Raw genomic sequence first — 15,692 nt, 5'->3', positions numbered from 1 at the left:
TGGTAATAGTAACGGCATTTATCGATGGCTGTCATATTCTAAGCTCTGTAAACCTGTGGGTTATTTTATTTAGTTCGTAACCCTGCAAGATAGGTACTTTTATTATTTCCATTTTATAGATGTGGAAACTGAGGCTTAGCAGGAGGTTAAAGTTACTTGTCCAAGTTTACATGCTATATATCTAAGTCAAAATTTGAAATGAGGTCTTTGAATCCAAAACCATATATTCACTATTCTTTTATTATTACCGTTAAGTGACTTGCATTTATTAGTCTTACTTCATTTGGAAAAAGTCGTTCCCATTTTGCACAGAATGAAACCTTTGTCTTTAGGGGGCGTGTGGTGGTAAAAGATGGACACTTTTGCTTCCTCAGGCTGATGTTTGCTCTGTTCTGCCTTCCACGGCGGGAGCATGAAATAGATGTGGAGAGGGGAGGGCGGCCAGAAATCCCAGACCTGAAATGTAGATAATTGCTTTTAATTATTTCTACTTGTTGATTTTAAGAAGTTTCATATGCTACTCATTCTCTGTTTTGTCTTTTTTTTGCCCTTCTGCAGCACTGATTCCAGCAGTAGTTCGAGTGACGACTCTCCCGCCCGATCGGTTCAGTCAGCAGCCGTCCCAGCACCCACTTCCCAGTTGCTTTCATCCCTGGAAAAAGATGAGCCACGTAAAAGTTTTGGGATCAAGGTTCAGAATCTTCCAGTACGCTCTACAGGTAAAAGTTTGTGTTGCTTACTTTCCTCTCTGTTACTGTTGGGGGCAATGCGAGACTGAGCACCTTAAGTTCTGTGCTGTGACAACAAGCTTTCTTCTTGTGGTTCATTAATATTTAATGCCATGTAAGAAAAAGCAGGCGATGGTTATAGCTTTATGTATATGAAGAGTGCATGTTACTGGTACTTACTATTTACACATATATGTGTGCATATCCCTGTACACATTCTACGTACACACACACAGAGACTGTATGGTGCATGTTCTGTAAAGAAAGTGTGTTTGGTTTTTTTTTTTAAATACAATATCTGGGTTAAATATTTTGATATTAGGGGAAATTTGATATGAAATTGTAGAAATAATATTTTCGGTTAAATTTATTATATTGTCCTGGAGTAGTCCTGTGTTCTGTGAAAAAACTTTGAACATAAAACTATGATAGGAAACCCACTTCAAAATATTAGCATTTTAAATGAGGAAAATCATGAATAATGGAAAAGTCTAGTTAAAAGCTATAGTGAAGTCTTTTTTACTCTTGATATTTTTAATTGACAGTCGACTGTGCTATAGTGTTATTTCTACGTTAGGCATATTGAGTATGTAAACAACTGTTCGTAGATGGTCAAACCAACAAAGACCAAACTTAGTACTTCTTAGCTAAGTGCATTTCACTGATTAAATTATTCATTAAAGCAGCCTCTAAAACCTACATAACCAGGTTTGTGAATAGAGATATTGAGACACAAATGTTGATGAGCTTTTGATTTAGAATACTTAGTTGTTTAAGCGTGGATGGGGGTAAAATTTGCTTGTCTTTCTGTACAATTTTAATTTTTATTACGAAGCAAATTAACACAAGACCCCCCCCCCAGATGGTTTGATTCATCCATAGAAAACCTTAGTGTTGTTAGCATGTTACATGCTGCTTGCCACACCGTTTTATCATTGACGTGATGCTTGGAAAGCTAGAATACAGCTTTCTTTCTCATGTCTTTGAAAGTTTTATATATGTATGTATGTGTGTATATAAAATTTTCGTTAATGGAGATTTTAAACTTGACCAAAAGTAGTAGTAGCAAGATGAACGCCCCTTACTCCATACCCCAGATTTTAAAATTGTCAATATTTTGCCAGACTTGCTTTATCTGTTTCTACTTTCCTTCCTTCCTGTTCTTGTGTGTGTTTTTTTAAAGTGGCTCCCTGATGTTATTACATCGTTTCATACCAACTTAAAGATATATACTTCTGTAGTTGTCTGTAAAATAGGAGAGCGTTTTTCCGCATAGCCACAATGCCATTCTTATTGAACAAATAACCAGTGATATCTACTGATACTCAGTTTATTTTCACAGTTGTACAGGAGTCTCTAAAATGCGATTTTAGGATTATTTTATTTGAGAGAGATGTTTTAATGCTAGCAAAATTTAGGTTAAAAATCAAGCTAAAGATTTTGTAGCTTACTTACTGAGTTTTAACTAAATTAAAAAAAATAAGCACCTTGTTTTTTTGGGGGGGATTTAGATACAAGCCTTAAAGATGGCCTTTTCCATGAATTTAAGAAATTTGGAAAGGTGACTTCAGTGCAGATCCATGGAACTTCAGAAGAGAGGTATGGTCTGGTATTCTTTCGGCAGCAAGAGGACCAAGAAAAAGCACTGACTGCATCAAAAGGAAAACTTTTCTTTGGCATGCAGATTGAAGTAACAGCATGGATAGGGCCAGGTAAGAGAAAGGAGGCTAATTTTTAGTATAATTTGTATTTCAGCTTCTGTAAAGGCAGACTCTTATCCTGAATCTGGATGCTATTCCAGCTTTATTTATTGACATACTTCTGGTGTCTTCTGTTTTAAAGACTGGGTACATTTGTTGTTCAAGTTAATAAAATTATGTTTTGGTTAGGGAGGGTGAAGATCGTTCTGTTCCTTTAAGGGGGAAATGCTGACTTTGAAGAGTCTGAAAGATGGAGTTTTAGCCCTTTGTTGAGTCCTGTCTTGTTTGAGATAAGGATATAGTTCTTAGGAGAATGACATCAGAATTATCTTGAATTAGAAAACAGACTCCTTGTTACACTGATTTGAGGGACTAGTTAGACCAGTTTTATTTCTGTTAGGCCCAGCACAAATTGGATCTCTTGTTCTAGTTTCCATGACCTTGAGAGATAGTGACAAAGAAAATCAGGGCTAGGTCTTAGCAGTGTGACCCATTGAGAGTTTCAGGGGGATATTTTATTAGTTTGAACCTGCCTGTAAGACCTGTTGTGAGGCAGGAAGTCTTCTCAGGCATGGCTTGGGTCAGTGTTTCTCCTGTTTGAGAACCACCTGTAGTGCTTGTTTAAAATGCAGACTCTTTGACCCTATCCCAGCTTAATGGCTCAGAGTTCACGTACTCAAGTTTGGGAACCCCTGGTTTAAGGCAACTTGTAAGTAAATTTGTGGAGGAATAAACAGAAATGTTTAAATTCTGCAGTCACCTTATGTAGCTGAGATAAACTTTAAGACTAAGACTTTGAGGGGGGCACCTGGCAGGCTCAGTCCATGGAGCATGTGGCCCTTGATCTGAGGGTCGTGAGTTCAAGCCCCATGTTGGGTGTAGAGCTACTTTAAAAAAAAAAACAAAAAACAAAACCTAAAACTGAGTGGAATTTATAGGGTAAAACATAGCCCATTCTCTTGGAATAATAGAATTTCCCTGATAAGAATGTGTAAATGTTATTTGTATATATTAAAACAAGCATAGAGTTGTTAGAGGGAAGACTGCAAAATGTGTGTCATTTTATGATAAACACAGGAATTCAAAGAGGTTATAGGCTATTCCCTCACGTTCCCTCCTTTCCCAAGTTTGAGGTGTACTTGCCTAAATTATACTGAGCTGAGTGCAACTCAGGAATTCTAATTTAACACATTTAGAACGGGTCACAATTGGCCTGAGGAATAATATTTAGAATGTCATCCAATCTGTATAGGAAGTTTTTAGAGCCATCTACAATTATTAAGTAATGGGGATCTAATTCAGGGGCATTAGTAATAGATGGCCCTCAGATCTCCAAGTCATGGGGCTAGCTTGACATTTTTACTGTAAAAAAGCATTTTACCTAATTAATTAGCACCCAGGATGTAAATTGGGCTTTAACCACATGCCATTGAAGATTTTGAGAAGTTTGGTTGGTTTAGGCATAGGAAAGCATGAAGGTACTTTTCCTGGATGGGACAGCATGAAACACTTGTTGAATGGGATATTTGAAAGCAGTCGAATGTGAGTATGGAGACATGGATGGAATTATGTTGTTGGATGGTTAAGTCATAAATGTTTTGTATTGAAACGTATGGAGGTGATTGCTTCCTTAGGCCAAGGACCTCTTGGAGTTGAAAAGATCTAAATCCAAAAAGCCCAACTTTGTAGATAGATCCCTGGTGGCTTCTGAGATTGTGCTTACTTGGTCTGTGGAGAGCATTACAGTCCTATAAACATGAAATTGCAGGATAAAATAATTTTTTCAGTGATGTGTAGGCATTAAGATTAAGACTTAAACTTGTCATGAAGATTAAGTAGATTACATATGGAAAATACCCTTTTTAAAAATCTTTGCTAAACTGAATTTCCGGTTTTGAAATGTTTACTGAGCTATTTGATGGAGATGAAACCGGTATAGATTTAAATGGTTGCAAATTATGCTTTATCCTTCTTACTCTGCCATTTGGAATATAAACCCCAAGATGTGTCTGGATTATTTTGTCTTTTCTTTATTTTTCTCCCTTTTTAAGTGAAATATTCCTAAATATGTGCCCTCTATTAGGTAGTTTCAAAAAGACCTAGTTGATCTTGAAATGAGATCTCTCCCTAGGAGATATGATAAAAATACAGGATAGAGACAGGTACATGAGCCCTGGCAGTTTCTGGGTCCACCTGACTCCATGAAAGTGCATATTCCTTGATGAGGCTAGAAAGGTTAAAGTGAGCTATCATTAGCGCTATGAAACTGGAATCAGGAGTGAGGTGTGTTCTGTCTGAGTTCACTCAGCAGCTCAGAAAGTCGAATCTTTTTAATATCAGTGTTGTTGACATCAGTAATATTCAGTGCGCGGCCCTAAACACTTTGTTTCAGTCAAACTGATTAAATATTAACTTTTTAAGATGGCTTTGTTTTACATTAAGGAAGAGAGAACATATAGGCTGTGTTATAGTTATTATCAACAAAACATTGAATGTTCTGCCCTGGACCAAGTTTAGTGGAGCTTCAGAGAAAGGCTATGCTTGAATGAGACATTGAACCAGGGCTTTTGATCATAAGAGATAGAAACCTTAAGAGTCATTGAGTCTCTTCTTGTTCATCATTGGGAACCTTGCAGCTGCAAGTTCATAAGTGCTGCTTCAGTCCGTTTTCATACAGTTATTGTTTTTGCATCTAACAATTGGTACATTTAGATACTTGGGCTGTGTTGTATGACAAATGTAAAATTCTAAATATTTTCTAAAATGTTGAAAGGTAAATTAAGTAATGAAGCTGAGCTATTTTCAGTTAAGTTTTATGGGGGTTTCAGATTGTAGTTTCCTACTTCCCATTGAGAGGCTGCTGCATAATTTTTGGAACCTAAGATTAGGCTTAAGTAATTACTATTTTTGCTGGGGTTTAAAATCTATTTCTGTATCAGTGATTATTTTTAAAACAAATCAATTTACAGACTGAAATTCAGTCCACTTTTCTGTTTTAAATATCAAAGAAAGTTACTTTCCCCTAAGTTTTGTTGACAAGTTTCTTTAGCTTTTGGAGTTAGCAAAATGCAGCTATTTCTGAAGGTGTATATATATTTCAGATTGTATGTTATTCAAGCCCAATATTTCAGAGACTTAGCTTCTTAAGTGTAGATTTTCCCATGATATATAAATACACATTAAAACACTTTGTTTTGGGGCACTTGGCTGGCTCCGTCAGTAGGGCATGCAATTCTTGATCTTTTGATTGTGAGTTTGAGCCCTATGTTGGGTTTAGAGATTACTTAAAACAAACAAAACTCTTCTTTTTACTCTGCCCCCATCCCACTTAACAGAAACGGAAAGTGAAAATGAATTTCGCCCTTTGGATGAAAGGATAGATGAATTTCACCCCAAAGCAACAAGAACCCTCTTTATTGGCAACCTTGAAAAAACCACTACTTACCATGACCTTCGCAACATCTTTCAGCGCTTTGGAGAAATTGTGGTATGTTGCTTTTTACAGTAAAAACAGTTTTAGGCCTTTGTCAGAAAACATAAGCATAGGACAGATTATATTTGGAAAGATGTTATTTAGATGGTGTAATAAATATTTTTCTCATTTGCCGTATTTGTTTTTAACTCTTGCTAAAAGATGATCCAGCAAAACTCATTGGGGGGCTGTTTTCTGTGTGTATGTAAAACTGTATAGTAGATATTTGTCTTTATTTTGTTTACATATATATTTTTCTGTGCATTTTTCTCTTTGTCCATGGGGTGCTGTTCAGTGCCATCTCTAGTCCTGTGGGTTGGAAGGAAAATAAAGAAGAGAAAATACGTTTGTGAGAAAGAAGCAGCAGCTTAGTGTATGAGTATTGTGTTCTCGCAGTGCACATCAGACTACCTTGGGGATTCCTGGAATGTGGATGTCATGCCAGAAGCTCGGTTCTATTTTGAAATTTTAATTAGAATCACTTTTTATATTATGCAAGTCATTGTTAAATTTAGGTATTTGGAGGGTTTTTCTTTTCCTCGTGACTCAAGTTTTGAGTCACTTTCTAATGAAAATAGTTTGGTTACAGCTTTGTACCCTTGGGATACATATACTATTTTGTTTTGTGTTTGAAAAAATAGGAAAATTATTTCTGTCTTGCCTAGACTTTCTCTGTATTAATAACAGCAAAGAAGTTGCTGTGAAATTATGGACTTGGAGAGTAAAAAAATGTTCTGGGTAGGGACAGCAGTTGTTAATCTGTCAGGTGTGTGTGTGTCCATCCAGCTATCTGTCCTTATTTACACACTGGTGTTGTAAGCAAAAATCTTATTTTTTGGGGGACATAATCTAGAAAATAAAACATTTGTGCTTGTAGTTGATTTCATAGGGAGTTAGGGGCAAGAGAGAAGTGGTTAGTAGAAAGTCAAGAAAAAACAGAAGGTGTATATTTAGAGAAACAGAAAAACATACATTTTCTTTCTTTTTCAGTTATTTTCTTTTATCATATACTCCAATTCCAGTTATACTGCCTGCTTAGATGAATGCCCTGGAGTTCACCTGTCTGCGTGGGCTCCAGCTTTTTCTGTCTTTAGACTGTGATCTGATATTTAATTTGCTGATTGGCATTTATGAGTCAATTCATAACTGATAAAACTTTCAGAGCTACTTTTGAGTGTGGCTGTTCTCTGAATTTTGGGGCAGTATCAGAAGTTGTATTTGGACACATAGATACATTTGATCAACAGGGTTGCTGAAATGGAGTGATTATTGTGTTTTAGGAGCCATGCTTCTCATTCTCAGTAAGGTGGCCACGTCAGCATTCTGTTTGGAAACCACATCTCATCATGTTTGCAATTGCTCATGAGGGTAACTGTTTTAATGACACACAGACTTTGGGGAAATGGTCTGCTGCTTATCAATATCAGATTATTCTATAGCTAGAAGAACCTATGTGATGGGTCTACCCACCAGTATTCTTTGGAGACCATTTCTCTTAAATGGAGTTATCCTGAGTTGTTAACTGTCTACATTATGGTGAAAATCAACTCCTGCTTACCATTACTTAAATAGAATTATTTTAAATATAAATTACTGCTTTTTTTAAGGACTCCTCAAACAGCTCTTTAAATGCATTATTCATTTTGCTCTATTTCAGCTTTTGATTATTGGTGAATGACCCTTAAAGAGACTTAGATCATCACAGTGCTTTAGATTGTGATTTACAGAATACTTTAGACAATCACAGTATGGGTCCTTATTGTTTAAGTATAAGTTTTGCCTCTCTGCACCATTTTCATGTGTAGGTAAGCCAGAGTTTTACACCACCTTGTCTGAGTAGGCAGGACCAGAGTGTCAGGTGTGAGTACAGGTTTCAAGCATTCTAAAGAGATGGGGCTGGGGGCGCCTGGCTGGCTCAGTCGAAGGAACACGAGACTCTTGATCTCAAGGTTGTGAGTTTGAGCCCCATGTTGGGTGTAGAGATTACTTAAAAATAAAAGAACTTAGGGGCGCCTGGGTGGCACAGCGGTTGAGCGTCTGCCTTCGGCTCAGGGCGTGATCCCGGCGTTATGGGATCGAGCCCCACATCAGGCTCCTCCGCTGGGAGCCTGCTTCTTCCTCTCCCACTCCCCCTGCTTGTGTTCCCTCTCTCGCTGGCTGTCTCTATCTCTGTCAAATAAATAAATAAAATCTTAAAAAAATAAAAGTACTTAAATAAAGAGATGGGGTTATGCCTTTATAGAGTATTTCTTTAATCTAGGGATGGTGTTCTGATATATCTTCACAAAGTAGTTTGGGTATTTATATATTTATTGATTCTAGATACGAGAGGTTATTACCATATGTATCAGTTACTAGGCTTGGTTCCATAGATACACTGATAAAATGAGTCTTCTAATTTAGGATTGCGTATTTTAAATTTTTTGAAAACCTGATCTTTACCATTCTTACTCTTCTCAGATATTATATTTTAAATGGCCCGCCCCTAATAAGGATTTTAGATAATTGCAGAAGGGAATTACAGTTGACCCTTGAACAGCATGGGTTTTTTTAACTGCATGGATCCACTTGTATGTGGACTTTTTTCCTTATGATTTTCTTAATAACATTCTCTTTTCTCCAGCTTACTTTAAGAGTACAGTTACTGTATTACAAAATATGTGTTAATTGACTATGTTATCTGCAAGGCATCTGGTCAGCAGTAGACTGTGAGTAGTTAAGTTTTGGGGGAGTCAAAAGTTATATGTGGATTTTCAACTGCCTTGGGGGTTGACACCTAACTGCCCCTCTACCCCCCGCCCCCACATTGTTCAAGGGTCAACTGTATTTCTTAGGTTTTTATTAACTAGGCTGCCTTTTCTTTATTAATCTTCTCTGTATTGTTCCAGTTTTAATATACGTACCACTGAATGAGCACAATCTTTTCTTTATTCATAAATTTCTCTTAACACAGGTATTGCGGATTTTAAATTCTGAGTTTGCAATTTCTCTTCTGCAAAGAGCTTCACAAAGGAAGGTTTTCATGGTTGTGACTAACAAATGCTGTATTGTGTAGTCTTTCAGGATATTTACACTTGCATCACGATGTACAATTTTAACTAAGAATGATTTTGGGAATATGACTGTTTTAAGAAATATGCACCTCATTTGGGTTTGGATTATTCTGATTTTTTCCTGTTGGCATGTCACTAAGGGGTGCTCATTGGCTTTTTCAGGATATTGATATTAAGAAAGTAAATGGAGTTCCTCAGTATGCATTCTTGCAATACTGTGATATTGCCAGCGTTTGTAAGGCTATTAAGAAGATGGATGGGGAGTACCTTGGAAATAATCGCCTCAAGGTAAAGGATTTTTTGCATAAGTTATTATGCTGTTATGATTTGTTATGATTTGGAGGTTTTTTTGTGTGTATGTCTGATTATTTAAAATTATAGTACAGGGGCGCCTGGGTGGCACAGCAGTTAAGCGTCTGCCTTCGGCTCAGGGCGTGATCCCGGCGTTATGGGATCGAGCCCCACATCAGGCTCCTCCACTATGAGCCTGCTTCTTCCTCTCCCACTCCTCCTGCTTGTGTTCCCTCTCTCGCGGGCTGTCTCTGTCAAATAAAATCTTTAAAAAAATAAAATAAAATTGTAGTACAGTTAGATAATCATAAAGGGGATACAGTTCATTGCATCCTCATCCTCTTATACTGTAAACTGAATTAATACTTGCTGGGGCACCTGGCTGGCTCAGTCTGTAGAGCATGTGACTCTTGATTTCAGGGTTGTCAGTTTGAGTCCCATGATGGGTGTAGAGATTACTTAAAAAATAAAATCTTGGGGGACCTGGGTGGCACAGTGGGTTGAATGTCCATCTCTTGGTTTCTGCTCAGGTCAGAGATCCAGCCCCATATCAGGCTCTGTTAGCATGGAGTCTGCTTGAGACTCTCTCCTTTAAATAAATAAATAAATACTTTTTTTTTTTTTTTTTTTTTAATTTTATTTGAGAGAGTGAGAGAGAGCATAAGCTGGGGGCAGGGAGAGGGAGAAGCAGGCTCCCCACTGAGCAGGGAGTCAGACACAGGGCTCGATCCCAGGATCCTGGGATCATGACCTAAGCCGAAGGCAGACGATTAACCAACTGAGCCACCCAGGTGCGCAGTAAATAAATAAATCTTTTTAAAAAATAAAAAATAAAATCGGGGCAGGGGGAAGAAAAGCTAAGTTTCTGGAGCCCATAAATTAAAATCTGATGAGTTAATACTTGCTTAGCCTGGCAGAATTAGTTTAATATAAATTTTTATTTGATTTTAACCAGATGGTTGTCCTTTGGGGTGATGGTCGATAAGATTCCTACAGAAGGCAGGTGTTTTTCAGAATTCTGTAGTTGAGTAATTGGTGACTTTACTAATAGAAATTTCACCTCTCCTGTCCAGCTGGGTTTTGGAAAAAGCATGCCTACAAACTGCGTGTGGTTAGACGGGCTTTCTTCAAACGTGTCGGATCAGTATTTAACACGACATTTCTGCCGATATGGGCCGGTGGTAAAGGTAGGTGGGAGATTTTGGTGTCGGTGTCAGGTTACTTCTGACTCCCTATTCTTGGTAGTATTCTGTCCTGTCAACCCCAAGTTGTAGTGTTGACATTTTCTTTTCTTTAATCACTCAGCTTGTCATAGAAGGGCATCTGTATGTATTAGCTTATGATGTGAGGAAGTATTTTGGAAAACTATTTTGAACTAGCCAAGATGATTAATTGTGAAACTAATTTGCATAATACTGTTAAATAGAATGTTTCTTAGGGGTTTTGGTAATTTTCTCTCATTAAAATTAGTCTGATTATCTAATTATTTACATTCACACTAATACATAATTAGGCTTCATTTAAAAAATACAAGATGACTTTAAAAGGCTGCTCGTACAACAGAATGTGCATCCGCCTAGTGTCGGTAATGTACCGTGCCTGCGTCCAGCAGGGGAAGGGTCTTTGGACCCCATTCCATCATGTGAAAGGAGGGCTTTGAACTCCTTGAGAGCAGATTCACACTGTCATGGGCATGGTGCGTAATGTCAGCGTTTCTTTCAGTGTAGCTTTTGTCGTTTGGAGAAACACACATCATAAAGACTGCTAGCGTAAGTAAAAAATCCAGCAGCTTTAAGAATTCTACTTATAACCAGTATTCACTGAAATTTATTGTTGATTCAGTGCTCTACATCGTTTTCTCTCTTTCAGGGGTGGGTTTTTTTGAGCCAAAACTACAAGAATGCTTACTTGAGTATAGTACAGGACTCCGTCAACATAGAAAATAAAGTAAAATACAGAAAAACAAAATAAAGGCATGCTGTACCTCAAGCCACAACATCCACAATTGTAAACGGTCCCTTCACATTTTTATTGTGTGTTTTCACTACAACATGCATCACCAGGAAAAGCCTGATATTTTTTTCTAGAATAAAAAATACATAAATATATTTTTTCTTGGCAGCATCCTTGAGACAGGATTTTCTTGGGACTGACACTAAGTCTAGTGGATGAGGTTCTTCTTATTTGGTTTTTGTTTTGTTTTTTTGTTTTTTATAGGTGGTGTTTGACCGCTTAAAAGGCATGGCCCTGGTTCTCTACAATGAAATTGAATATGCACAAGCAGCTGTAAAAGAGACCAAGGGGAGGAAAATCGGTGGGAATAAAATTAAGGTGTGCAGAATGACTTTAATCAGAAGTGAAACAAAATCATACTGAGATCCCACCCTCTTAACGCATTCTGTAGGTGGCCAGCAAGGGGAGTGGTTTACAGTATATGCACCGTAGGTCCCGTTTTTAAGGGGAATATTATTTGTATACTTGGCTACTTGAGGCCAAAGGGTCGTTAGCCAAAGGATTTTCCCTAAAAGTCGTGTCATTCAAGGAAATGTGCTTCTTTACACCCCAGGTACCTGACGCTTACATGTATGCTCTTGGTGCAGGCTGGCCCACATTCACCTGTGGTACAGTATCTGCACACCCAGGAGCTCGAAGTGTCACGCATTCTAGCTTCCTGAATGATCCTCTCTTCCTCTTCTTTCCTCCTCTCCTAAAGAGTGGGTAACCACTGAACAGTCAATCTTTGTCTGCTGTTTTTGTTTAAAAACTCCTGTTCATGATAACTTGAAGGAGTTTATGCACTTAATACCTGTGATGGTTAAATTGAAACAAGTCTTTTGAAATAAGATATTGATAGATGATGGGTATCCTAGGCTTAAATGACTCTGAGGCGCAGCTGTGAGTGAAGTTTAAATGTTCTTCCATATTTTATTTTTATGTTCTAACTGTGGTTCCAACAAATTTAAATTCAACACAGATTTCTGGGTTTAGTTGATCTGATTATTTGGCAACGTAGAATCTCGATAGGTATTGTTTTAGTTTTCCATTTTGCCTTCTCCACTCCTTCAGTATTGGGTTCTGGAACCTTAAATTATATAGTGCCTTGTTGAGATTTGTGTTGGAATTGAGAGAGATTTCATGTTAACAGAATACAGTTTCAGTTAGGACTGTTTCACTTAGTTGAGACAGATTGCTCTTACTTGAAGTTTATCCAGAGGGCTGTGTTGGGAAGGATTTTCAAATTTGAAAATTTGAAACTTGAAAACGTGAAACTTGAATCAAACACCTGCTATTCTTTCTTTTTAAGGTGGATTTTGCAAATCGGGAAAGTCAGCTGGCATTTTATCACTGTATGGAAAAATCTGGTCAAGATATTAGAGACTTTTATGAAATGTTAGTAGAAAGAAGGTATGTATTTTTTTTTCCAAGCAAGAAGGTATGTATTTTAAACATACCAGCATAGCTTGAATTTTAAAATTTCAAATACATCAAATTTAGATGGGATTAAATTTTACTTTTCACCCCTTATTTCTACACTTACCCTGAAAAAACTCCTTTCCTTTTATCCCCTCATACAGAAACCCAGGTTTATTTTTATGAATCCAGTTTTCAGGTGGCTTGTGGGATTTAGGTTAAGCTAAATACATTTCTCACTCAATGCTCCTAGAATTTGAAAGAGTTACCATTTTGCTAGATTAACAGTTTTAAATTAAATATGATAACATGTTGAAGGGCACTGCAAACTCTTAAGTGCCCTGTATATTTAGTAATGACAAAATCCAGATTATTACTGTGCATGTGCTCATACTATTAGTCAAAAAAAAAAAAAAAAAAAATGCGCCCCTGGGTGGTTCAGTCGGTCAAGTGTCTGACTCTTGATCTTTGCTCAGGTCTTGATCTCAGTCAGGGTCTTGAGTTCGGGCCCCCCATTAAAAAATTAATTTTTTTTAATTGATAAGATTATCAAGAGCTTTCTTTGCTTTAAATTTGAATCTTCTAAATAATTTGTGAATCAGTAAGCCAAAGCATATATAAATTTGGTAACTTCAGCAATGTAAAAAAGTAAACCTTATTTCCTCTTAATAATTTTTTTGGTCATGGTAATGTAGTATCTGACTTTTTTTCCTGCTGCTTGTAGGAAACATTGCAGTTCCGAATCATTTTAAGTCTCATAGTTTGAACCAGGCTATTTCTGTTAGCTTAAAACTGTCCCCAAACTGATGATTAACTCTTTTTTTAGACTGATGATACTAAAACACCCTAACATAGTGTCACCAAGTGCTTCAGTAGCTGATCACATTTGCAAATGGAGTCTATCGGGGAGCCTGGGTGGCTCAGTCATTAAGCATCTGCCTTTGGCTCAGGTCATGATCCCAGGGTCCTGGGATCCAGCCCTGCGTCCCTGCTTGGCCGGAAGCCTGCTTCTCCCTCTCTCACTCCCCCTGCTTGTGTTCCCTCTTTCGCTGTCTCTCTGTCAAGTGAATAAATAAAATCTTAAAAAAAAAAAAAAGAAAATGGAAACTATCATCCGCATGGTCAAGCTGTTTGTCCAGACACGCCTCTGTGATTAAGTCTCCTGGAATGTCACCACTGGATCTCCACCCCTGTACATATGTGTTAAAAGGCTGTGTGTGAAAAATGCCTTCAGACACTCTAGTTAAGTGTAAAAGAAGGGTCTAAAACAAGTATGAGTCAGATCCTGATTGTGTTGTCGGAAACCTGTGGAATATATTCCCTTTTTACTACCTGTTCTTGCCACTTAATTTTTGTTTAAGTCATAAAAAGCATGTGTATTTTTTGAGTCCTTTCCTTGTGGAATATTCTGCGGCAGTCATTGAATACTGGGAAAGTTTTTTAAATTTTTATTTATTTATTTTTAAAGATTTTGTTTTTAACTAATCTCTGCACCCAAATGTGGACGTGAACTTTATAAACCCCAGACCAGGAGTCTCATGCTCTACCAGCTGAGCCAGCCAGGTGGCCCTGAGGAGTTTGGTTTGGTTTGGTTTGGTTTTTTTTTTTTAAGATTTTATTTATTTGACACAGAGCACAAGCAGAGGGAGTGGCAGGGAGAGGAGAAGCAGGTGCCCCACAGAGCAGGGAGCCTGATGCAGGGCTCGATCCCAGGACCCTGGGATCATGACCTGAGCCAAAGGCAGACACTTAACTGACTAAGCCACCCAGGTGCCCTCCCATACACTTACTGTGTTCAGAAAGTTTCCTTTTATTCCTACTTGGATGAGGTGTTGTTTTTTTTTTTAAATCAGGAAAGGGTACTGGATTTTTTTTCATCAATTGAAATGATCATGTGTTTTTTCCTTCATTCTTTTAATGTGTATAATATTGATTGAATTTTGTGTTTGAACCATCCTTGCATTCTTTTTTTAAAAATAATTATGCAATAGTGATTAAATGAAAGTTTTTAAAGTGGGTTATAAAGCAGTAAGTACAGTATGACCCAGTTTTATAAAACACAAGTACATATATGCGAAGAAGACGGAAAGATGTATACACATACACACACACAGAATACGTGCATGTACACACACGTACTTAAATTTATATATAGCGGCACTTGTATCTATTTCAGGGTGGTTAGATTATTAATGATTTTTTTATTAGCATATATTGTATTATTTGTTTCAGGGTACAGATCTGTGGCTCATCATTGTTACACAATACACAGCGCTCACCATAACACATACCCTGAGGAGTTTTTTTTAATTTATTTTTATTTTTATTTTTATTTTTATTTTTATTTTTATTTATTTATTTATTTATTTATTTATTTATTTATTTATTTTTAAGATTTTATTTATCCACTTGAGAGACAGAGAGACAGAGATACTGAGAGAGCTCACAGGCAGGGTGGAGAGGGAGAAACAGGCTCCCTGCCCAGCAGGGAGCCCGACGTGGGGCTCGATCCCAGGACCCTGGGATCACAACCCGAGCTGAAGGCAGACACCCAACTGACTAAGACACTCAGGCGCCCCTGGGAAGGTTTTTTAAATGAAAAATGTACCCCACAGTCAAATTCCCAAAAGCTTGAACTTCGGAGGATTTGATAGTTTTTCACTAGTAGACTGGAATCCACTGCCCTCTAGCCAGAAAGTCAGTTTTGATACAAGGCTTTCCTGTGTCAGTTTGTGTAGTGTGTGTGAGAGAGGGTGCATGTGCATATATCGGAGAATATGTGGGCTTGTGGAGAGAGAAAAACGTTTTCCATTCTGGGTCCCCAAGTAGCAGTTTGAAGTCGTTGTTAACATTTTAAGTGCTTATAGGAATCCTTCCCCATAAGCTAGTGGAAGGTGTGTTGGTGGTCTAGTGGCACCTAAAACATAAAACATCCACTATTAAAATCTTCTGTGCATACAGTAAATATTTTTCAAAGGATAGTGTCTTGTGAGGGTTGTATAATGCTGTGTGGGTGTTCGTTTTTGTATATTAACAC

The 15,692-nt window shown here is 37.5% G+C and overlaps 1 protein-coding gene across 2 annotated transcripts in view; it reads left to right on the top strand.

Annotated features, from left to right (window-relative positions):
* SPEN (spen family transcriptional repressor) overlaps positions 1 to 15,692 on the top strand; it is an 89,261-nt gene that overhangs the window by 59,036 nt on the left and 14,533 nt on the right. For both annotated transcript variants that reach the window (XM_045774702.2, XM_045774701.2), the window contains 7 exons: positions 559 to 719; positions 2,240 to 2,440; positions 5,764 to 5,915; positions 9,116 to 9,241; positions 10,318 to 10,431; positions 11,462 to 11,575; positions 12,549 to 12,649. In XM_045774702.2, the coding sequence (XP_045630658.2) occupies positions 559 to 719; positions 2,240 to 2,440; positions 5,764 to 5,915; positions 9,116 to 9,241; positions 10,318 to 10,431; positions 11,462 to 11,575; positions 12,549 to 12,649 (969 nt within the window). The remainder of the gene's footprint in view (positions 1 to 558; positions 720 to 2,239; positions 2,441 to 5,763; positions 5,916 to 9,115; positions 9,242 to 10,317; positions 10,432 to 11,461; positions 11,576 to 12,548; positions 12,650 to 15,692) is intronic.

The sequence above is a fragment of the Ursus americanus genome, chromosome 33 (assembly GCF_024610735.1).
Source record: "Ursus americanus isolate L20-20 chromosome 33, mUrsAme1.1.p, whole genome shotgun sequence".
Lineage (NCBI taxonomy): Eukaryota > Metazoa > Chordata > Mammalia > Carnivora > Ursidae > Ursus > Ursus americanus.
Note: the sequence above shows the minus strand (reverse complement) of the source record. Positions and strands in the feature narration are given on the sequence as shown.